At 56.0% G+C, this 22,740-nt stretch overlaps 2 protein-coding genes across 8 annotated transcripts in view; both read left to right on the top strand.

Annotated features, from left to right (window-relative positions):
• Nucleotides 1-2,937: 2,937 nt before the first annotated feature.
• Nucleotides 2,938-14,209, top strand: CRYBB1 (crystallin beta B1). The gene is given in 6 exon segments (XM_008142830.3): nucleotides 2,938-2,957; nucleotides 2,959-3,115; nucleotides 4,723-4,841; nucleotides 8,955-9,090; nucleotides 12,654-12,796; nucleotides 14,026-14,209. Coding segments are annotated over 6 exon segments (759 nt in total).
• Nucleotides 14,210-17,086: 2,877 nt separating this feature from the next.
• The window catches only part of TPST2 (tyrosylprotein sulfotransferase 2), a 42,793-nt gene continuing 37,139 nt past the window's right edge, over nucleotides 17,087-22,740 (top strand). For 5 of the 7 annotated variants that reach the window (XR_008555292.1, XM_054712711.1, XM_054712712.1 and 2 more), the window contains exon 1: nucleotides 17,105-17,169. The gene's annotated coding sequence lies outside the window, so the exon portion shown is untranslated. Of the gene's footprint in view, nucleotides 17,170-22,740 lie in introns of all 7 variants that reach the window. The other 2 variants (XM_054712715.1, XM_054712714.1) reach the window with 1 other exon arrangement.

The raw sequence follows: 22,740 nt of genomic DNA, 5'->3' as shown, positions 1-22,740 counted from the left end.
TCCCTCCCCATCTCGGTTTCCCGACCTCCTCCTGTACCCCACCTTCCATTATGATCCACTGTGACCATGTAGCGCCCCCCCCCCTGAAAGAGATCAAAGGCCCACCCTGTGCCAGGCCCTGTGCTGGGTGCCGGGGCCCAGGGGTGACAAGGTGTGGTGGAGTCGAGGTCTCCCCGAGGAAGCTTCACTACGGGCAGGCGCATTCCTGGCTGCGAGCTCTGTCCCTGAGGTCGAATGTGGGGGGGGGGGGAGTCTATAGGCAGAGCGGGAAAAAGTGGGGGAGGAACCTGGGGTGAGTGTGAGCTGAGGAACAGGACCCGGGCTTTTAATATTCAACCCACTGTCCGGCTGGTGTGGCTCAGCGGGTTGAGCATCGACCCATGAACCAAGAGGTCGCTGGTTCAATTCCTGGTCAGGGCACATGCCTGGGTTTCAGACGCAGTCCCCAGTAGAGGGTATGTGAGAGGCAGCCGATGGATGTCGCGCTCTCTCATCGATGTTTCCATCTCTCTATCCCTCTCCCTTCCTCTCTCTCTAAAATCAATAAAAACATATTTTTTTAAAAAAATAGTCAACCCACTAAGCACAGGGGCACCCCCCACCCCCCAATCGCCCTCTATCTAGAAGCAGGACATCAAGCGAGGGCCCAGGTCGGGCATCAAGAGAAGGAAGCCTACAGGCCCCCCTGCCTGGGCCGCTTCCTGGCTCTGCCCTCTCTGTGCCCTCGCCTTGCTCATCTGTGAAATGGGTATAGTGAAAGTACCAAGTAAGGTGCGTTGTCCTGAGCGTTGACCAGGACGGCGCGGGGAAGGCGTTTGGTGCTGCGCTTCGCACCCAGCAAGCACTCAGTGAGGGGGCTGTGGCTCTGGTACCCGTACCTGCCTTGCAAGGCCTCTCCCACCCCCTGCGTCCGTCATCATCGCCTTCTTCCCTGGTCAGCCTCCAGCAGGGACACTGTGCCTGCTTGTCACTGTGGTCACAGAGGCTCCAGGGACTAGAGACCCGCCGAAAGCCACAGGGCACCCCAGATCCTGGTCTCCCACCTCCCGGGGGCTCCCCCTTTCCCTGCCTGAGGATTGGCAGCCAGCGGGGCCCACCGGGGCGGGGGCTTTAGAGCCGGGCATCCGTGTAGGACCCGGTGACATCCCATGTGCTGGGCTCACAATGGGAAGTGCTTCTCTCCGCAGTCACCCAGGCGAGGTTGCAGCTCGGGCCCCAGCTCAGTGCCCGGGGCCTGCTGTCTGCCAGACTATAAAGTGGGGGGTCGGCCCCGAGGGGCCCACAGCACCCACCGCCCAGCTGCCTGTCCTCCAGCCGGAGGTAGCAGGTCCCCAGATAAGAGGGAACCCACCACCCTGCTGAGAGCTGAAGGGGAGGGGAGAAGAGAGAGGAGGCTGAGAGGGGGGGAGGCAGAGAGAGCAGTCACAGAAGAGAGAGAGAGAGAGAGAGAGAGAGAGAGAGAGAGAGAGAGAGAGAGAGCAATTAAGGGGAGAGGAGAGCGGGAGGGAGGAGAAGAGAGAGAAGAACTCGGTAATAAAGAACAGAGGGCTAGGCACAGATACAAAGAAAGCAAGAACCGGGAGGGGAGGGAGCCGGGAACGGTGAGGTAGGAAATGGACGGGAATGTGTCTCCGGGGAGGAACGAGCCCAGCTCCCAGCCCAGGGACTGCTGATTCACAGCTGACCCAGGGGAGGAGGCCAGAGCCAGGAAGCCACAGATGTGGCCCAGATGTCTGGCCTGCCCACGGCGGGCAGGCGGGCAGCGTACCCCAGAGTTACAACAGGCTCTCCCAGGGGAGGCGTGGGGTAGGGCCAGGGGGGAGCGGGGGGTCGGGCGATCTGCAATCCACTGGACCCCAGGGTCTTAATCTATGTTGTCAGGCAGTCCTCAAATCCCTGGACATCGTCTCTAAAATTAAAGGGGGCCACTTCCCCCTGCCCCCGGGGACAAGGACAAGGCATTTGCCCAACACTCATGACCCCCAAACAACAAGGAACCACTGAAATTGACCAGAGCGCTCTCCACCCACCGCCTACGCACCCCGCAGTCCTCCTTTTAGAACCCCGCAGGCACTCGAGACACCCTCCGGGGGGCCTCCCTCTGCCCCAGCCCCCCCGGGCCGGAGCTGCCCCCACACACTCCTTCCCAGAGAACGCCTAAGGCAGCCGTTTGCCTGGGAAGGGAGGCAGGAACGGGCATCCATTCATCCTCTGAACAGATGTTAGAGGAAGCCAGGTGCCGGGGACCGAGGGGAGAGGACGTCAGAGTGAGAGAACTGGCAGACCATTTCGGAACCCTGTTGGAGCTGGATCCGCGTGCTTGAGCTAAACTGGAGTCCTACTGTGTCGTGGCTGTGTGGGCTGGGGCCGGTCCCCTGCCCTCTCTGGGCCGCAGGGTGCTCAGAGGGGAAAAGATAGCGCCTGCTCCCCGGGAGAGCGGGGGGAGGAAGGGGCGAGGGGGAAGAACAGATGAGCTCATTACCGCATATAGCAGAGCCTGGCAGAGCGGCAGTCCCCCCCCCCCCCCCCCCCGTGTGGCTTCCTGTTATTCACCTGGTGAGGCAGCTTGAAGCTGCACACGCCAAGAACTGTGATACGTGGTGCGCAAACCCACAGGTGTCAAGGAAATCGGGGTAGAAGGAAGGGCGTGGCTGGTGGAGGGACCGGCCCCATTCCAGGCCTGCAGGAGGCATAGCAGGGGTGCGAGGTGCCCGGTCAGGAAAGCCTCGCCCGGGGCCTGGGCCGGGAGGTCCGGCCAGAACACGTCCAGGCTCACGTTTTAGAAAGAGAAAAAGCAGAAATGACTTGAAAGCGGCCTGAAAACACAGGGTCGGGGGGGTGGGGGGGGGTAGGAGCCTGGGGAGGCGGCTTGGGGGGTGCCCGCCCAGAATTCACCAAGGTCCGAGGTTTCTTCACAGGCGTTTGCAGGTGGGCACCATGTCTCAGCCTGCCAAGGCCTGCCTCCATAGCGGCTGCGGGGAACCCAGCGCCCGAGGGCAAGAGGAAGGGGGCCCCGCCCGCAGGACCTGCCCCGGGTCCCGGCCGCGCCCTGGCCCCGGCATCCGTGCCCATGCCCACCGCCCAAGTGGGGGACCTGGCCCCTGGGAGTTACCGGGTAAGGACCTGGGGCTGGGGCGTGTGGGGTTTCTTTCTGGTTTCCATCCCGTGGTTCCACCCCCACCTTCCTACCCCCCCCGCACCTCACCTTCTCCTCTCCTCCTGCCAATCGCTGACTTACACAAGCACGTGTTCAGCGTGTGTGGAAGCAAGAAATGAAAGGAGGGTGCATGTGGGCTGGCTCAGCAGCGGGAACCCCTGTCCCCGGAGGTTCTCTAGGGCCCCGGGGCGGCCTCAGAGCCTCCTGAGAAGTGTCCCCCGCAGTCGGGCAGGCACCAGTCCGCTGGGCTTGGTCCCCTATACATCATTTCAGGTTCACCACCTCGGTGCATGGTTCATGACCCTCTCTCGTGAGGTCTGCGCATGGCCGGCTTTTCCCGCAGGGACTTAGCAAATCGTACATTTTTTTTTTCCCATTGTTAAAGACACACCTACAAACCCACCACCTGGATTGAAAGCCGGGACTCTGGTAAAAATCCGCTCCCTCTGTGATGTCCCCCCGGGGGGCCAGCCCACGGCCCCCCCCCCTTCCCTCCTCCAGCCCCCGCCCATCCTGTGCTTGCTCGCGTTCTTGTGTATTTCTAGGCGTTGTTCCTTTCAAAGCATGGATTTGTTGGTGACGTGCGGGCCACTCACTGAAACAGGCCGCTTGTGTTCATTCTGGGGGTTTCTCTTTGCTTTCCGCCCGCTCTGAGGTCCCTCTACCGCCGTCCTACGGCTGCGCGTGGCCGCGGGCCATCGGTCTCGGCCGCCGTGTGCATTTCGGTGTGGCCGTCACTCCCGGGGACCCTCCGGGTGGCCGCCAGCTCTGCTCCGGGAAACGGCGTGGACAGGACGTTGTTATCTGGGTCTCCTGCGGCGGGCGTTTCTCTCGGGTGGACAGGTGCTACGTCCAGGGTACGGGAGCCTCCTCCCTTTACAACTGGGGAAACTGAGGCTCCGAGAACAAAGACACTTGTCTTCGTTCAAGGGAACGGGCCACTTGGGACCACAAGCGGATAATGAACAAAACGGGGGGCTGAGTGAGGGGAGGGGAGTCGCCGATGTTCCCACGGTCGGGGGCCAGTGTTGCCTGGGCATCCGCTCTGTGGCAGGTGCCGGCTGGAGCTGGAGATACAGAAATGGACCCACCCACATCTTGCCCTGGCGATGCCCTTGGACTTTGGGGGGTGGGGGGTTTGAGGAAAGAGGGAAACGGGTGCATAAAGAGAGACCCGGGAGCAGTGTGAGTGTATCCTGCGTTCCTGGTACCGCTGATGGAGTGAGCACATAAGGGAGGCACCTAGCCAAGCCCACCTAAGGAGAGGGCATCCGGGAAGGCTCCCTGGAGGAGGTGATGTCTGAGCCTGAAACAGGACAGCACGTGAGCTCCGGGATGGGCGTGTGTGGTGGAGAGGGCTTCCGGGCAGAAGGGACAGCACCGATAAAGGCCTTGAAGGGAGGCCCTCGGCTGCTAGCGATGGTGGGAGGAGGGACGGCTGAGTCGTTTCACAGACCTGGGCTCCGGCCTGCTGTCACATATGTGGGGACTTCATGACTCTCCTCCCCACTCACTCGACCCCCACCCCCCCCACCCCACCCTGGGCTGGTGCTTCTCTCCTCCAGCTGCTGGCCTTTGAGCAAGAGAACTTCCAGGGCCGCCGGGTGGAAGTCTCCGGGGAGTTCTTGAACCTGGGAGACCGCGGCTTCGACCGCGTGCACAGCCTCATCGTTGCCTCTGGACCGTGAGTGGCCGGCAGGGGAGGGACACGCTTGCTGCCGGAGTAAGATCGTAATAAAACAGCGGTCGCTGCCATGCCCTGGGCGCCTGCTCTGCGCCTGCCAGCAGCCTAGCGAGACACATACAGTATTCCTAGTCCTCGTTTCAAACCCATTTTACAGATGAGGAAACGGAGGCTCGGAGAGGTTATAGGATTATCATAACGTCACACCGACAGCAAGTCATGATTCTGGGCTCCAGAGAAAGGCTGCTTCTGCCAGAGAGGGAGCCTGCCCACCACGGAGGACAGGAGACCCAAGAGCCAGTGTCAGCAGCTGTCTCCTCTCCTGGCATCAAGCAGCTATAGGATAATTGTAGCTGCTGAGCACCCACTAGGTGCCAGGCACAGACTGAGGGCTTCACCTAGGTCCGTGGTCGGCAAACCGCGGCTCGCGAGCCACATGCGGCTCTTTGGCCCCTTGAGTGTGGCTCTTCCACAAAATACTATGGCCTGGGCGCGTCTATTTTGAAGAATTGGCGTTAGAAGTTTAAGTTTAAAAAATTTGGCTCTCAAAAGAAATTTCAATTGTTGTACTGTTGATATTTGGCTCTGTTGACTAATGAGTTTGTCGACCACTGCCCTAGGTGATCCAACAATGCTACATGAGGGAGAAACCATTCTTGTACCCATTTGACAGATGGGCAAACTGAGGCTCAGCAGTATTAAGTCCCTCGGCCAAAGTTACCTAATGGCAAGTGGCAGAGCTTGGGGTCAACTCCAGTTGATCAGTTTCATCCACATGCTTTTTACCCCCTGCTCCACGGCCTTCCCCGACGCTCTGGGCTTCTGGGGGCCTTAATGACCCCCCCATATGAAGCAGGAAGAATTGTCCCTCGGACATAGTGGCTGCACCAGCGCCAGCCCATGTGGACTGAAGTCAGGGCACACGGGAAGAGCCACGTGGCCCCTTCGCTCATTGCTTGTCTCCCCAGCCCGAAAGCCAGCCCCCGAGGGGTAGGGTCAGCCTGTATGCCCAGCATCCTGGGGCTTTTTGCAGTACAAAGAGCAGAGATGGGCTTTGAGCTCAGACAGGCCTGGGTTCGAGTCCCAACTCCCCCAGACCTTGTTCAAGCTCCAAGCCTCAGTTTTCTCATCTCTGAAATGGGGAGGTTAACAGTCCCCACTACTCTCCACTGCACTATTCTGAGCCCTGAAGGAGATAATGCGGCTTGGGTCTGGCACTTGGTGGGCGCCCTAACATAGCAGGGGACAGTGATGGTTATTAATTAGCCTTCCTCATTGTCCTGCGAGTTTAGCTGAGTCACCCCAGTGGACAGTAGGGGCTTTCTATGCCCTACAACCACCCCCACCACCAGTGTGGTCAACACAGCCTCAGCCACACCCCCATCCCGAAGCCCAGCTGGGAGCAGAAGCTGCCGGATGTGGCCCGGCTGGGGGTTTTAGGCTTTTTTCAGCGCCAGTGACTCAAACCCAAAGTATTTCTCCTCAAACAAAGATGCAGTAGGAATTGAGCGTGTGTCCTGGGGCTGCGCCTGATGGGGAGAAGTAAGAACCTGTGGTCCAGGGCCCTTGGTCTGCCCCAGGACCAGCAGGGATGCGGGGGGGGGGGGGGGGGAATGATGGTAGGAAAAAGGATGGAGAGGACGAGGTTGGGAAGGGGAGGGGAGGTGTGGCCCAGCTCAGGGACATGCCTGCCTAAAACCTAGGTGACTTCAACCTGCCACCTAACACCATCGTGTGACCTTACGCAGGTGACCTAACCCCTCTGAGCCTCAGTTTCCATATCTGTAAATTAAAGATTCCTGTCCTGTCTCTCTCCTTGCCCTAAGGCTCCAATGAGCCACAGGAGATGGGAAAAGCACTGAAATAATCATTTAAAATGTCTCACTCATGTAGCAGGTCCCCTCTGGGCATTCAGAAAATGAGGGGATTTGAAGGGTGAGGGGCAGTGTGGCAAGGCCACATCAGGGTCTGTCTTTCCCTAAGCTCAGACCCCCCAGCAGTCCCCCTCCCCCCGAATATAACATCTATTATTTGTTGTGCCTTCTCTGTATGGGACGTGTGCTGGGCGTTCCTTTTTAGACCCTCGTAACATCCTGACAAGGCAGATGCAGTCATTTCCTCTCTTCCTGAGACTTCATGAGCAGAAAAGAAATGAGGAGCTGGGATTAGAGCTCAGGTCTCTCTGTTTCCAGAGTTTATACTCTTAACTCCATGGCACCATCTTCCAAGGACCCCTTTGCCATCCACCCATCCGTCCGTCTATCTCCATCCATTTATTCTCCATCCATTTGTTCATCCATCTGCTTACCCCTCCTTCCATCCATCCATTCTCCATCATTCAGCCATCCATCAATACCCTCATCCATAGATCCAGCCATCTACCCATCTATTCATCAACCACCTACCCCCTTATCCATCCATTCATTTACCCATCAATTTCAACCATCAATTCATCCATCCAACCATCCATCCATCCATCCATCATTTCATCCATCCATCCATCCATCCATCCATCCATCCATCCATCCATCCATCAGTTCATCCATCCATCCATCCATCCATCCATCCATCCATCAGTCCATCCATCCATCCATCCATCCATCCATCCATCCATCCATCCATCAGTTCATCCATCCATCCATCCATCCATCCATCCATCCATCCATCAGTCCATCCATCCATCCATCCATCCATCCATCCATCCATCCATCAGTTCATCCATCCATCCATCCATCCATCCATCCATCCATCCATCCAACCATCCAACCATCAGTTCATCAATTCATCCATCCATCCATCCATCCATCCATCCATCCATCAGTCCATCAGTCCATCCATCCATCCATCCATCCATCCATCCATCCATCCATCCATCCTTTTCTTATCTACTCCAGACCAGGCAGGACTAAGGCAGACTCAACTCTATTCTGGGAGGATCTGTCTGCATCTTCAATTCTGTCACTCCCTTATAGGTTGGCTCATCCCTCAGACAAGCCCTGAGGCTCCTGGGACGCTTATGATCCAGTCCATAGTGGTAGCCCAGCCTTCCACCCCATCTCCCCATCTCCTTCTGAGTAGAGGAAGGTCCCAGCAGCCCCCAGGGAGATGCCATTAATACGTCCCCTTTTGTTCCTGATAACACACATCTAGAGCAAAGGGCAAGGGGTCCCTTCGTCTCAGCCTTCTCATCAACAAAATGGGGACCATCCCATCCCCACCCCAGAAACCCTCGTCCTTCTAACACAACCTCACTTCCCATCCTTCCTCAGGCTGCGGGGGGCAGGCAGCAAAGCCCCCATTTGACTTCAAGCTTGTAGTTCGTCAGTCCTTGTTGAGGACGGAACGCCTTCATGTGCACGATCGCGTTTCGTTCTCACAGGTACCCGAGAGGTGGATAATATTATCATTTCCCTCCTACTGCCCACATTCCCATCACGGAGCCGTAGGCCAGGCCAGTCTTTACCAAACGTATGATTCAGTCTCCTGGATCCATTTTTCCCCTTGCCTTGAGGATGACTTTTATTTCATATATTTCATTTTAAATGACCCTTTCAGCTGAAATAAATATATTTTTTTCAAAGAACCTTTGCATCCTTTTGGCAGATGGGAAGCTGGCATCACCTGCTGAAAGTAAATGTGTCCATAAAAAGTTAACCCAGTGAGCACAGAGCAGAGCATTGTCCTGTTGCCTGCTCAAGGCCCCACGCTGGCGGCCTGTTCTCCCTTTGTTACAAGAAGAGGTTCGTGTTAAAGGCACATGGACACCCAACGGAGACCTTCTCCTAGCTGTAACCAGGTTTCAAAGAACGCATCCTATTCTACGTTGTTTTAAGCCTAGTCCTTAAACCAGATGGGAGTCCCACATCTGGAGACATTTTTGCTCACTTGATCACACGCGTTGTCTCATTTAACCCCTCCCCAACTCCAGGAAAACAGGTGTATTCGATGAGAAAACTACGGCTCAGAGAGGTGGAGCCCCTTGCCTGTGGTCACACAGCCAGTACGTGGCATAGACTAGAATCAAACCGCCGGCCTTGGGGCTCCCTTGGAAGGGGGCGAGGGGCTCTGCTAACAATGCCTCTCCTTGCTGCCTCCCGTCTCTCTCCCATCCAGCTGGGTGGCCTTTGAGCAGTCCGACCTCCAAGGGGAGATGTTCGTCCTGGAGAAGGGCCAGTACCCGCGCTGGGACACCTGGTCCAGCAGCTACCGCAGCGACCACCGGCTCATGTCCTTCCGGCCCGTCAGGATGGTGAGTGGCTCCTGGGTGGGGCCTGGGGGATGCATGGGGAGGGCCGGGGCGAGTTTGAGACCTGATAGCGAGCAAGGAAATGGGGGTGAGCAAGGAAAACAAGGGGGGAATGGCGGGCAGGGAAGCGTGGCGACCTCGGAGTTGTCCATGCACGGTGGGCTCTTGTTCTCATCGATTCATAAGGTGCCTCTGATGTGGGAGCCCTGGGCACATGCGAAACATCAAACCCACCTATTTCCTTCCCTGCTGCTATCAAGCATGGACTCCAGCCCTAGCTGGTGTGACTCAGTGGATAGAGCGTCAGCCTGCAGACTGAAGGGTCCCAGGTTCGATTCCGGTCAAGGGCACCTGCCCGGGTTGTGGGCTCGATCCCCAGTAGGGGGCGTGCAGGAGGCAGCGATCAGTGATCCCCTCTCATGTTGATGTTTCTATTTCTCTCCCTCTCTCTTCCTCTCTGAAATCAATCCTATATCATAAAACCCTAATATGCAAATTGACCGAACGGTGGAATGACTGGTCACTACGAACTGACCACCGGGGGCAGACGCTCAATGCAGGAGCTGCCCCCTGGTGGTCAGTCCGCTACCACAGGGGGAGCGCCGCTCAGCCAGAAGCTGGGCTCACGGCTGGCGAGTACAGCCGTGGTGGCAGGATCCTCCACGGCAGCACTAAGGAGCAGCAAGCCGAGCGGTAGGGAGCAGCAAGCAGGCAGGCGGTAAGGAGCGAGGAGGTCCTGGACTTCGAGAGGGATGTCCGCCTGCCGGCTTAGGCCCGCTCCCTGTGGGCCGGCCGGCGGACATCCCCTGAGGGGTCACGGACTGCGAGAGGGCACAGGCCGGGCTGAGGGACCTCCCCCACCCTCAGTGCACGAATTTCATGCACTGGGCCTCTAGTACAAATATATATTTAAAAAAAAAAAGAAAGAAAGAAAGAAAGAATGGACTCCACATCCCAGTGATTGGAGCTAGAAACCCCAGCGCCTTCCCAGATTCTCTTTGCAGAATGTTTCTAACTCCTGGCTGCACCGTAGACCCTCCCGGGGAGCCTTGAAGATCGGCAGCACATATACTAAAACTAGGACGACACAGAGACAATGAGCATGGCCCCTGCAAAGGGAAAGAAAGAAGAGACAATCCCAGTGTCCGTTCAAAGCATCCCCCATGCAGGTTGACACCTGTGCAGTGTCTGAGAGGAGGGGTGTTGTGGAAAGACACCCCAAGCTCCCCAATGATAAGACAATCTGCCGGGTCAGCCCCTTTCCACGTGTAACTAGACCAAGGAGGATGCCTTGCGGAAGACTTGAAGCCAAGACAGCTAGAGTTATCCCTCAGCAATTCCATGTCCCCAGCGTGTGTTCACTAGGACACGTGAACCAACCACATCTTCCCTCGCCAGGGTCAGATTCCCATGGTAACCAACCTTGGCCTTCCTGGATGGTAATTTTCCGGAAGAATGTTCGTGGGTGTCCACTTGAGGCTGGCGGATACCAATAGTCAGCTGTTTGGGCACCACCGGATGTATCTTCATGGATGACCCAACCGGGCCATTCCCAGTGTTTTTCTCAGAATCTGAGGCTGAGCGATCAGCCTTTATCATGGGCCCTGTGGAAGAATTCCTAGATTTATCTTTCTATCATTGAAGGGTCTTTGAATGGTATTCCATGTCAGTGGAGCTAGTTTGGAAGAGCCAACAGCCTGGGCATTTCCAGGAGCTTCTACAGCTTTGCTATTCAATACAGTAGCCCCATGTGGCTGTGGAACTTGAATTTGGCCTAGTCCGTTTGGACATGTGCTGTGAGTGTAACATACACACCGGATTTTGAATACATCGTTAAAAAAAAAAAAAAGCAAAATAAGAACGTACACTATCTCACTCACATCGTTATCTTGGTTACAAATTGAGATGATAATCTTGTGGGTGTATTTCCTTAAATCAAATATATTATTGGGGGGAAAATATCCCAATGCCTGGACCCCTCCCCGACCAATGAAATGTAAGCCTCTGGGGCCAAGGTGCAGGGGGTATGATTCACGCCCCCACGTAGACTATGCAGCCAGGGCGGAGAGCCTCCCGTCTGGTTTAATCTGTCCCCTATCTCTGCCTGCATCTCGCTGTGGGCCACCTTTCTTTCACCCCTGGACAGCTCCAGCGCCCTCCCCGCTGGGTGCCCTGACCGCTTTTCAGCCCCCTCCCCTGGGCAGTGAGAAGGGTCTCTAACCCAACCATCTTCCAAGGAGAGCATGCTGTGACACACCATCGGTTGATCTGTTTCTGCTAGGCTCCGTGGCAGGCTCTGGGTGCAACTCTGCAAGGGACAGGCAAGGCCCCTGACCTTGCAGGAGGCAGGTATTGAAACCTAATCGTGGAAATCAATCTCTTCTGGCAAACGCCTGTGGTCTGTGCTGCACAGGGAGCGTGCAGCGTGCTAGGAGAGAGAGAGCGGAAGACAGGAACTGGGGCTCTGATGTTGGGGGGAAGGAGTGGTCAGGGGTGATCAGGAAAGACAGCCCCGGAAGGATGGGAACTGAGTCAGCCACGTGAAGGGTGGGGGAGCAGCCTTCCAGGGTACAGTGAGTGCAAACTTCCTGAAGCGAGGAGGAGGGGGGAGTGTCAACAAGGAACTAAAAATCAGCCGGCGTGGCCAGGGCAGAGGCTGTGGAGGGGAGCGGGGTGCCCAAGGGGATGAGAGAAATAAAATGCTTCTTTGAAAAGTTCTGCCCCTCACGGGCTGTGTGACATCCATCAAGGACTGGCCTGTCTGAGCCTCTGCATCCTAAAAATAATGAATGAAAAAACATTTTTTTTTTAATATATTTTGTTGATTTTTTTACAGAGAGGAAGGGAGAGGGATAGAGAGTTAGAAACATCAATGAGCCGAAACCGGTTTGGTTCAGTGGATAGAGCGTCGGCCTTCGGACTCAAGGGTCCCGGGTTCGGTTCCGGTCAAGGGCATGTACCTTGGTTGCAGGCACATCCCCAGTAGGGGGTGTGCAAGAGGCAGCTGATCGATGTTTCTCTCTCATCGATGTTTCTAACTCTCTATCCCTCTCTCTTCCTCTCTGTAAAAAATCAATAAAATATATTTAAAAAAAGAAACATCAATGAGAGAGAAACATCGACCAGCTGCCTCCTGCACACCCCCTACTGGGGATGTGCCCGCAACCAAGGTACATGCCCTTGACTGGAATTGACCTAGGACCTTTCAGTCTGCAGGCCGACGCAGGCCGACGCTCAATCCACTGAGCCAAACCGGTTAGGTCATGAATGAAGATTTTTGAGTGTCTGCTAGGCATCGTGCTAAGTGCTCTATATGAATTAACTCACTTGATCCTCATGACAGCTTCAGGAAGTAGAGGCCATTGCCTGTTTTCATAGGGGAGGAGGGCCCTTCCAGGTGGACAGCAGCTATCCTGGGAGAGTCTCACGGGGGCCTGAGCAGACTCAGTTCTCTCTCTTTACATCTAGGATGTGTCTCTCCCCCCTCCCCCCCGCCCCGTCCCCCAAGTTACTTCTCTTTGCTCTGTTCATACTTCCCATGCCTGACTCAGTCTCTCCTTCCGCAGGACTCCCAGGAGCACAAGATCTGCCTGTTGGAAGGAGCCAGCTTCAAGGCCAACACCGTGGACATCCAGGAGGACGACGTGCCCAGTCTCTGGGTCCGTGGCTTCTGTGACCGCGTGGGCAGTGCGAGGGTGTCCAGTGGAACGTGAGTGCCCTCCTGCCAGGCCCTCAGTCTGTGGAGTCTGCGCCCCGGAAATGATGTAACATCAGAGGCACAGGAATGGCCACAGCCCCTCCCTCCCCAGTCCTTGCAGGGCTGGTGGCCGGCGTTCCATGCACGGAGCTCTCTTGCTCTGCGAAATGGAGTCATTCTTCGATGAACTGCATGTCAGTGAAAAGAGACCTGACCATTGGATCTAAGAAGCTGGAAGATGAGAGAACAGGGGCTTCTACACCCATATTGGGGTTGAAAGGATAATTAAGTAACGGGGGAAGAGTTGATGCAGATAGCTGAGTCTGGATGGGTCTAGGGAAGAGAATATTCAGAGAAATCCAGAGCCTCTGGGAAATGAGCAGAATGGCTTCTGAGAGACGCGATTGTGTCGTGAAAGGGCCTTGACTGTCGCTGATAATATGCTGTGAAACGTTGGTGAGTCCCGTGCCCCTCTCTGCATCTCAGTGTTGCTATCTCTACAATGGGTACACCCAACGCCCTGATAGAAAAAGGCTCTTCCTGCTCTGAACTCTCAGGATTTGAAACGTTCAAAACTGAGCCCCGTGATCCCGTGTCTGGAAAAAACAGGGGAGGGCTGGTTGCCTGAAGGGGGTCATTTTATCCATCCCTTGTCCGCACACCACCAGGCCAGACACCGCTCGTCTCCTCTTGGCAAGTGTAAGGCTTCTACCTCTCCACCACAGACTCTCGCTGAGCTCCTGTAATCCCATCAGGGCCCTGGCCTTTTTCGTGTTCCTTTCTTCTTCTTCCCGGGAGCCTGCATCCTGCACTCAGGCCATCAGAAATGTACTAAGCAGTGCCTGGGAGCCAGGCGCTGTGCTGGGCACGCTGGGGAGGCAGAGATTTAGAAGTCTCAGTGCCTGTCTTCAGGGGGCTCACTCAGCCTAGCGGGGGGACTCAGTACATCTGTGAGATGATGTCCAACAATACTAAGTCCGAGGTGTCCATACGGGAGGTCAGAGGAGGAAGGATGGTTTCTGCGGGGGGCGGGGAGGAGGAGGTTGCTGGAGGGGAGGAGAGGTCAGAGGCTTATCTGAGGAGGCTAGAACTTAAACCAGGCTTTGCAAGGTGACCCTCCCCACTCTCTAGAGTGCAAGGACACTAGAGGAGACTGCAAGGGCAAATGGAGACCTGGCTGGCCCAGGCAGGGGTCCCGATGCTGGGCCGTCTCTATACTGTCCTTCTTGCTTCCCTCCCAGCTGGGTAGGGTATCAGTATCCCGGCTACCGCGGGTACCAGTACCTCCTGGAGCCTGGTGAATTCCGGCACCGGAACGAATGGGGAGCCTCCCAGCCTCGGATGCAGGCCGTGCGCCGCCTTCGGGACAGGCAGTGGCATGGCGAGCGCTGCTTCCCTGTCCTGGCGGCTGAGTCCCCCAAGTGAGTCCACTCTCCATTTTTTCTTCCTCCTCCCACCCGTTCCTCAGGCTCCATCTCCCCATCTTTCTCATGCCGATCAAAGTTCCTCAAGCCAAAACGTCTGCCCGGCCTGCGAACAGATGTGTGTCTCGAGGTCCCCCCATCATGGCTGGCTTGTGACTTTCTCGGTCTTCATAGCAACAGCAAGCACTGCAAAGCTCTCCACTCACATTCTCTTGGTATAACGTCTGCACTCCTCTAAGAGGCCAGTATTACAATGATTCCCGTTTAACAAGGAAGGAAATGGAGGCTCAGAGAGGGAAAGGGGCCTTCCCCAGGTCACACAGCTAGCGAGTGGAGAACTGAACCCAGTCTGGCTCCAGAGCTGCACTCCCAAACAGATCTGTGTTGTACAAACTCTGTTCCTTCACACACCAGCCTCATGATTTATTTTTTTTTTTTGCACTCTCTACCACCTGCTTTATTATTGACTTAATATTTTTGTTTAAACAGACGTACTATTTTGCGCTCAAATGCATTGATTTGTAAATGAGACTTTATGACGCCACGGGAAGTGGAAAATCGGCATCATATGCCATAGATAGAAAGCAATTGTATAAATAAAGACAACTCAAACAAGGCCAAGTATAGCATTCTCGGCAGACACCACGGCCTGCGGGAGGCTGGGAACCTGCCATCCGCTCGTGGACAGGGTGGGTGACAAGTGTCAGAGATGGCACCAAACTGAGATTTTTCTCCCTGGTTTTATCGAAGAAGACCGAAAAGAGCATTATTTTTCTTGTACCTGCTTCAGTGGTACTCGGTCCTGGGGTCCACATTCCACCCACTGCAAATGCTACAGGCCTGGCTTTTTGGGAATGGGCACCAGGCAATATCGATTCCCGTATCGTCAGTTATCATTGATGGATCTTATTAACCTTTAATCCATGCCGGCAGCCTGGGGAGGTGTTGCCATGGTTATCTTCCTGGAGGAGGGGATGTGTGAAGGAGGCCTTGAAGGATGGAGCAGGAGTTTGCTTCCTGGAGAAGGGGGAAGGGCGGGGGGGGCGGGGGAGGACATTCCAGGCAGAGCAAACAGCTGGGTCCCGGCTAATGATTAAAAAGATGCCTTTTCCTCAAGACAGGTGACCGCCACCTGCCAGAAACGATGGGTATGAAGCTGTAATGTCTACCGTGTGAGTGGGACACGCTGTGCGGTCGGCGCTCAGCTTGCCCAACTGCGCTTGGCACCCCAGCGGCACCGAGAGCAGAAGGCACGGAGGTTGGAGCGCTTGGGGCGGAGTCGGGCGAAGCTTATTGAAACAGGAAGCCGTAGCTTGGTGGTTGTGCGTCTGTCCAGCGCTGCAAGATGAAGTCCTGACTTCTCCCCACAGCCCACCAAGTCCTGCAGCACCAACCCCTGCAGCCTCCAGCCCCTGCACACTCCTCCGACCTCCTCTCCCCCCCATCCACCCACGTCCTGACCACTCTTCCATTTATGCAAAACCCCAAGAAGGACCTTTGCCCCTGGGGGTCCCTGTGCCGGGCATACTCTTCCATTGAACCCTCATCTTTGTTTCAGGCCTCGGTGTAACGACACAGTCTAAACACCCCTGACCCTCCCTTCCTGAACCAGGTTCATCCCCCCTGTTCCCAACTCCCCAGTGCTTATCGGAGGGTCAGCTTCCCCCACCTGGACATAGGGTCTCCAGTCCTCCTGTTACCTGCTGACTCCCAGTGCCCAGGAAGTGCCTTATTCAAGACCTCTTGACCTCTATTTCTCCACCCACCAAGGGACATGATAAAACACCCATGCAATTAGTCATACAAGACCTCTACTATGTGCACAATAATCACTATATAATATTGTTCTGTCGATTGGACACAGTAACAGCCTGCTCCATGAAGGCAGGGGTTCCGTTTTGTCGGGTCCAGCACCGTCTGCACGGCAGGCACTATTTAATGTCCTGTTCCTTGTAGGACGTTCAGCAGCATCCCAAGGCCTCCATCCACTAGATGCCAGTATGACAATGCCCCCCCCCCCCAAATAATGACAACCAAAAATGTCTTCCGACATTGCCAAGTGTCCCCGGGGAGGAGGGGAGAAGGGCAAATTCGCCCCCTTCTTGAGAGCCACGGGTATATTTGAACATGGATGAATATTCCCTCCCTCTTTTTTCTTTGTTTTGTACTGACAGTAGAGTAAATGCACCCTGCTCGGGATCTAGTCCACTATTCTTTTTAAAATATATTTTACTGATTTTTTTACAGAGAGGAAGAGAGAGGGACAGAGAGTCAGAAACATCGATGAGAGAGAAACATCGATCAGCTGCCTCCTGCACACCCCCCACTGGGGATGTGCCCACAACCAAGGTACATGCCCCCGACCCGGAATCGAACCTGGGACCCTTGAGTCCGCAGGCTGACGCTCTATCCACTGAGCCAAACCGGTTTCGGCTCCACTTTTCTTTTTACACCACTTCTTGGCGATCATTGCAGAAGGGAACTTCTCTAAAACGGAGCTGCAAATAAATAAATAAAATAAAATAAAATAAAATAAAATAAAATAAAATAAAATATAAAATAAATAAAATAAAATAAAATAAAATAAAATAAAATAAAATAAAATAAAATAAAATAAAACGGAGCTGCCTTAGGAGGGAAAGTGATGAGCACTGGTTCTGGGGTAAACCAGCGTCAGACCAGGGCTTCCGGGGGGTGTGTGTCTGGGGGGGTGGGGAAATTAGCTCCCGGGGCCACGCCTCCCGACCGCGTGGTCCGGAGGCAGGCCGGCGGGGGCGGGGGGGGGGGGGGGGGAGGAGAAGCTGTCTGCGGGCGGGGCCTCACTGGCCCCGCCCCCGCGCAACGTCACGGCGCCGAGGCCCCGCCCCCGCGCGGGTGTCTCCCTCCCTCCCCGGCCGGGGCGGCTGGCGAGCCGGGAGTCGCTCGCTGGTCGCGCGGGCCGTTTCGCTGCGCCTCCGCACGGTAGGTGGCCCTGGGGTGGCGCGGGGGGCCTGGGCGGCCGCCTCCGGCCAGGGATGGTCTGCAGGTCGGCTCCGGGGAGCCTTCGGCCCTCGCGGTTTCCTCCCGGGCCCGGCGACGCTGCCCGGGTTCCGGGGCTCAGAGCAGCCCGGGAGGCGGCGCGGGCGGGCGGGCGGGCGGTCGGTTGGAGGATCCCCACCCGTCGGGCGTTCCGAGCGCTTTCCGCGGGGTTACGGCAGGGACCCGGCCCCATTCCCGCGCTTCCCGCTTCGGACTCTGCACCCGGGAGGCTCTCCGCGTGTGTGAGAGTGTGTGTGTGTGTGTGTGTGTGTGTGTGTGTGTGAGTGTGTGTGTGTGGAGGGGCGGGGGCGAGGAGTTGGGGGGACGCGGCGTGTCACTGCCACCCGAGTCCCCGACCCCTCCACGGCGCGCGGGGACCCCCAGGCGGGCTCCGGGACAGGCGGGGGGCGCGTGGAAGTTTGCTTGCAGCCGCCGTGAAGTTACCAGGCGAATCAAAAGTGGAGGCACTGGGAGGCGGAAATCGCAGGCTGGGGAGGGGTGCGCCGCGAGCACAGGGTAGGGGAAACCCTCCTGAACTTGGGGGTCACACGGGAGGAGGGGGCGAAATTTGGCCGGAGGGTCCCACCGCCCGGCCACCTCTCCCTCTCAGTGTGAGCTGGACGGAAGACGCCTCATAAAGCTTGGGACTAGAAGTGGTAGCAAGAGCCAGGGGGCATGGGCGCCGAGGCTGGGCACCCCTGACCTGGCAGAGTCATTTAAAAAAAATTTTTTTTTTGGGGGGGTCGGTCAAAACATATTGATTGAGTATCTGCCACGTGCTGGCACCCTTCAGTGCACTTGGGATATACAAAGATACCTGTCCCAGTGTAGTTTATAGCCTGACAGGTAGAAACATACAATAAACATACCTTGGCAGGTGGGGTGGGGCACCATGCAGCCAGCTACAGGCACCAGGAAGCATGCAGCATGTTACTCGAAAGCGTGTGCTTGGCCACGGGTGGGCTTCTGTGGAGTGGGCTAACCCCTGTGAGCTGAGCTCCAGCCCTGTGCATGTGCCAGTGTAGACACGTGGCTAAGAGAGCCCCCCTCCTGCCCCCACACACCCCTCACAGAGCGGGTTCACCTCCTCTAACCTGATTGCATCTGGAGATGAACCCACAAAGGAATTAGACGTAAAACCACATGGAGACGTAAGACTGCTTAAAGAGCAACCTCTGAACCCCCGCAGGCACCCTCCTCGGTGCCTCAGCTCCGATGGAGGGGTGGCTGTGAGCGCAGGAATAAGCCTACATTTTAGCTCGGCTTGGACTGCGGAGAACAAACTTGAGAGGCCCAGTGGTGAAGTGTGCGGGTTAGAAAAATTACCGTTTCTCTGGTGCCCCAGCAACTAAGGGTGCTGGGTGCTGCCGGTACTTTATCGGGCATCGCCACAGCCAAGGTGTATGCTAAAATAGGTAACAGCCAGGAAGGCGGGGACAGCCTGTCTGAACTGGCCGCAGCTCTGGAACCGCCTGCGGGCTCCTGCTGGGTGGACAGGGCCCTCGGGCCGCTGATTCCATGACGGTCTGAGCGTTACTGTGAGGAGGTCAGCCTCGGGGTTCCCACTCAAAGGGGAGGAAGGGGGAGAACCGTTTGACTCAGCAATCCTTACGAAGCACTGGGCCTGTCACCTCGCCCCTTCCCCTCTTACAGATGGGGAAACTGAGGCTCGGAGAGGTCCCGCGTCCATGCCCCTAGTCCCCCCAGCAAGGGCTTAAGCTCCCCCTCAGACCTCCTGACTTGAGGTCGTACAGGGCTGGCGATTTTGGGGTAGCATCCCCTCCTGGGAGCGTTCTCCGGCACTCCCCAGGCTTTGGTGGGTGCTTCCTGTTTTGAACCCCCACAGAGATAGATCGCTGGGCCTTTACCCCCCCAACCTCCGTGCAGGTCTGTCTCCCACGCGGGGCTGTGGACACCTCTTGCGCACCCCATCTCATAGCCCCCCATTCCAGCGGGGTTGCCTGGTGCCTGGGCCAAGCGTGTGGGTTTGGCCAGACTTAGGAATGGCTCGCTCTGGTTAAGTTGGGACGTGGCCTGGGCCAGTCATTCTTCCTCACCCAGCCTCAGTTTCCATGACTGTAATACTGGCTTCCTATATTAACCATTTCACCCCATCAAGTCCCCAGTGAGCTGTTATTTACTTAATAGACATGTTTACATCACTTTGTCTTTTTTTTTAAACCTCATGTAATTTGTCTCATAGCAGCTTTATTGAGATTTAATTCATAGACCATACAATTCACCCGTTTGAACTATTCAATCCAGTGGCTTTTGGGATAGTCAGAGCTGTGCAACCATCTAACTCTAGAACAGATCATCTAATTCTAGAACATTCCCTCTACTTCTAGAATATTCCCTCTAATTCTAGGACATTTCCATCTGAATCTAGAACATTTTCACCACTCAAAACCGTGGAGCCCTCAGCGGTCACTTCTCAATCCCTCCTTCCCCAGCCCCTGGCAGCCACGCATGTACTTTCTGTCTATGTATTCGCCTGTGCTGGACATGCCATGTAAATGGAATCATGCATTGCATGGCCTTCGGTAACTGGCTCATCCACCTAGCATCAGTACTTCCCTTTCTTTTAATATTTTGGGACCATCAGTTAGGGAAGCAGGGCAAGCCTTCCATTACTTTTTATAGCTGAATGATAGATATTCCATTGTGTGGCTATACCGCATTTTACGTATCATGTATCAGTTGATGGACAGTTGGGTTAATTCCCCTTTTGGGCTATTACGAATAATGCCGCTATGAACGTTCATGTAGAAGCCTCTGTAAGGACGTAAGTTTTCAATTCTCCAGGGCATATCCGTGGGAGTGGAATTGCTGGGTCACGTGGTCATTCTTTGTTTGACCTTTGTGGAGGAACCGCCAGACTGTTTTCCAGAGCAGCTGTGCCCTCTTCCATTCCCACCAGCAGCAGACGAGGGTTCCGATGATCGTGTATAAATTGAAGTCTTCTCTTCAGCAGCTCTGATCTTTGAAATAACTAGCTTTGATGTGCTAGGTATAAGTTATTTCCTAACATGCATGAAATTAAGCGTCTCATTAGCAGACTAACGAGTGGCCTGCAGGTCACCAGCAACATCTCGGGACCATCAGGGAAGCAGGTCAAGCCTTAGCCCGAGGTGTGTGTGCGCTTTGCTCCTCCTGTAACATACGTGCTGAGGGCATTCGACCAGGCCCTGCGCGGGACAAGGGGACAAGAGGAGGCAGCGAGGGGCCAGGGGCTCCCCGCACCCGCCCTGCACGGGACCTGGGAGAGCTTGCTAGGAACCTGTGGGCGGGATGAAGGGAAGGTGTAAACTGCTCGGACCCTCGTACTCCAGGCCCGCGGGGGTGGGGTCCCCCTGACAGCTGAGGGTCCATAGAGGCCAGGGAGACGCTTGGGTTTCCTAGAGGCCTGTCCCTTGGCCTCGAAAGGGAACCTGGTCCTGCCCGCGCCCCACCCTGGCCCCCCATGCTCACTGAGCAGGTGAACTGCCCTGGTGGCCACGTGAGTGGCCTTCGTGAGACACCTGAGACCAGGCCTCTGGCGGCTCTCTCCAGCCTCCTCTGCTTTTATTCATTTGTGCGTCCTTTCCCGTCCTTGCGCCTTTTAGATCCCGAATTCCTGCGCACGAAGAAGGCAGCCTGGGAAATGGGAACAGGGTTGGGAGGCGAGGCAGGGGGCTGCCCCTCTCTGCACCTCAGTGTGCCCTGCCGGGGAATGGGCGTGGACTCAGTCAGGACCGATGCAGTAGCACCTCGCGGTCAGTAAGGCTGTCCTAGGGCGTTGTCTCTGTGACTTTATGGATCGATTGGCGGGAAGAGTGGCGGGTCACATGTGGTTGGTATTGGTGATCTGAAAGCCCGAGAGTGGCCTGGTGGCTGGGATTGGCCATGTGGCCTCGTGAAAGCTTGTCTGGGTAGCCCCAGCTCCCGCTCTCCTGCTCTCCCGCTCTCCACCTCTTCCTACCGCCTGCAAGGCCCCTGGCTCTCTGTGAACACATCCGCCCTGTCTGAGGCCATTCCAGAGAAGGTTCTGGAATGCCCGCCTCCTGACATGCCCCTTTCTCGGGTATCCTCCACCCCGGGCTGTGGCCTAGAGCTGGGCCAAGCCCCACAAATTGCAGGGCAGCACCGTAGAGGGTAGTGCCCATGCACCCGGGGGAGCGTCTGGGGCTGTCGCCTGGGGAGGAGCTTCATGTTATCCTGTGTGCCCAGATGGCAGGCAGCAAGGGAGGGCATCCAGCCCCTGCCAAGTGAGTTCTTGAATCAGCCAGACTTTTGACCCAGACTGCTGTGGCCAGGAGGCAGGCTCGGTGGTAGCGCGCTCCGAGGCGTGGGTCTGCATTAGGATCCTGCTGCTCTGCTTAGGGTTGGTGTGCCCGGGGCCACTGGCCGCCTTCCCTACGCCTGCGCCTGCGTCACTTTTCTTCTCTGCAGCACAGGCGCCAACAGGACCAGCTCCTGGCTTGTCGGACAGGAGGGGATGCGGGTGAGCACCCACCTGCCACCAGGCACAGTGTGGGGCCCCGTTCAGACAGCCTGCTTGGACTCCTGAGCGTGCCGTCCCTTGTGAGCCAGCTGTCAAAGGCAGTAATTTAAAATGCATTTTATGTATTTTAACTCATTCAGTTCTCCCAGCAGCCCTGTGAGATGAACACGCTGAGGCACAGAGAGGTGAAGTAATTTGCACCAAGTCACCCAGCCAGGAAGTGGGAGAGATAGGACTTAAATCCAGAGTCTGTTTTCTTAATTACCATCTTACCCCCTGTCGATACCCTATCTTAATGCCCAGCGCATAGAAAACACTCCAGAAATGTCAGTTATCCTATTCCTATGTAATACAAGGCCAGTGACCATGATGTGTTAACGACCAGAACGACTGATCAACCAGTCACTATGAGGTGCTTTGACCACCTCTCGGTCCCTCCCCCCAGCCCACAGGCTCCGATCGCTGGATGGCAAACGGAACCACGGGGAACCGGGGTGGGTGGTGGCGGGGCGGGACTGGGGACTGGAGAGCGGGCAGAAGATGGCCCTGATCGCAGGCTAGGCCTAGGCATCCTCCCTGTGCACGATTTTGTGTGCTGGGCCTCTAGTTATTACATCGTTATTATCACGTTATGTTACAAAATTACTGTATATTAATTATAAATGCTCATCCCGGTCCCTTTGTCCTCACCCTTTCCTGGGCGGACAGAACAAGCAGACTCTTGGCTTGTGAGTGTAGATTCCTATCCCCCGCTTCCCCCTTCTCCCTCGCGCTTCCCACACGAGTGAGCAGTTGGGCGTGGGTAAGAGCTTGCAGGCCCCTAAGTCCCAGCTCCTTCCACATCACTGTGTGGCATTGGGCAAGCAGCTTCCCCTCTTTGAGACTCAGTTTCCCCCACTGTGAAATGGGTGTGTTGGGCTGTAATAGAAGCTGCCAGTCGATGGCTTGGCTTCAACCCACAGGGTGGCTTTTACTTGGCACCCAGGGCGTTTTATTTTCAATGGAGCCAACAGAAAAATATTTGTAGAGAA

The sequence above is a fragment of the Eptesicus fuscus genome, chromosome 23 (assembly GCF_027574615.1).
Source record: "Eptesicus fuscus isolate TK198812 chromosome 23, DD_ASM_mEF_20220401, whole genome shotgun sequence".
Classification (NCBI taxonomy): Eukaryota; Metazoa; Chordata; class Mammalia; order Chiroptera; family Vespertilionidae; genus Eptesicus; species Eptesicus fuscus.
This window is presented reverse-complemented; position numbering and strand designations above follow the sequence as displayed.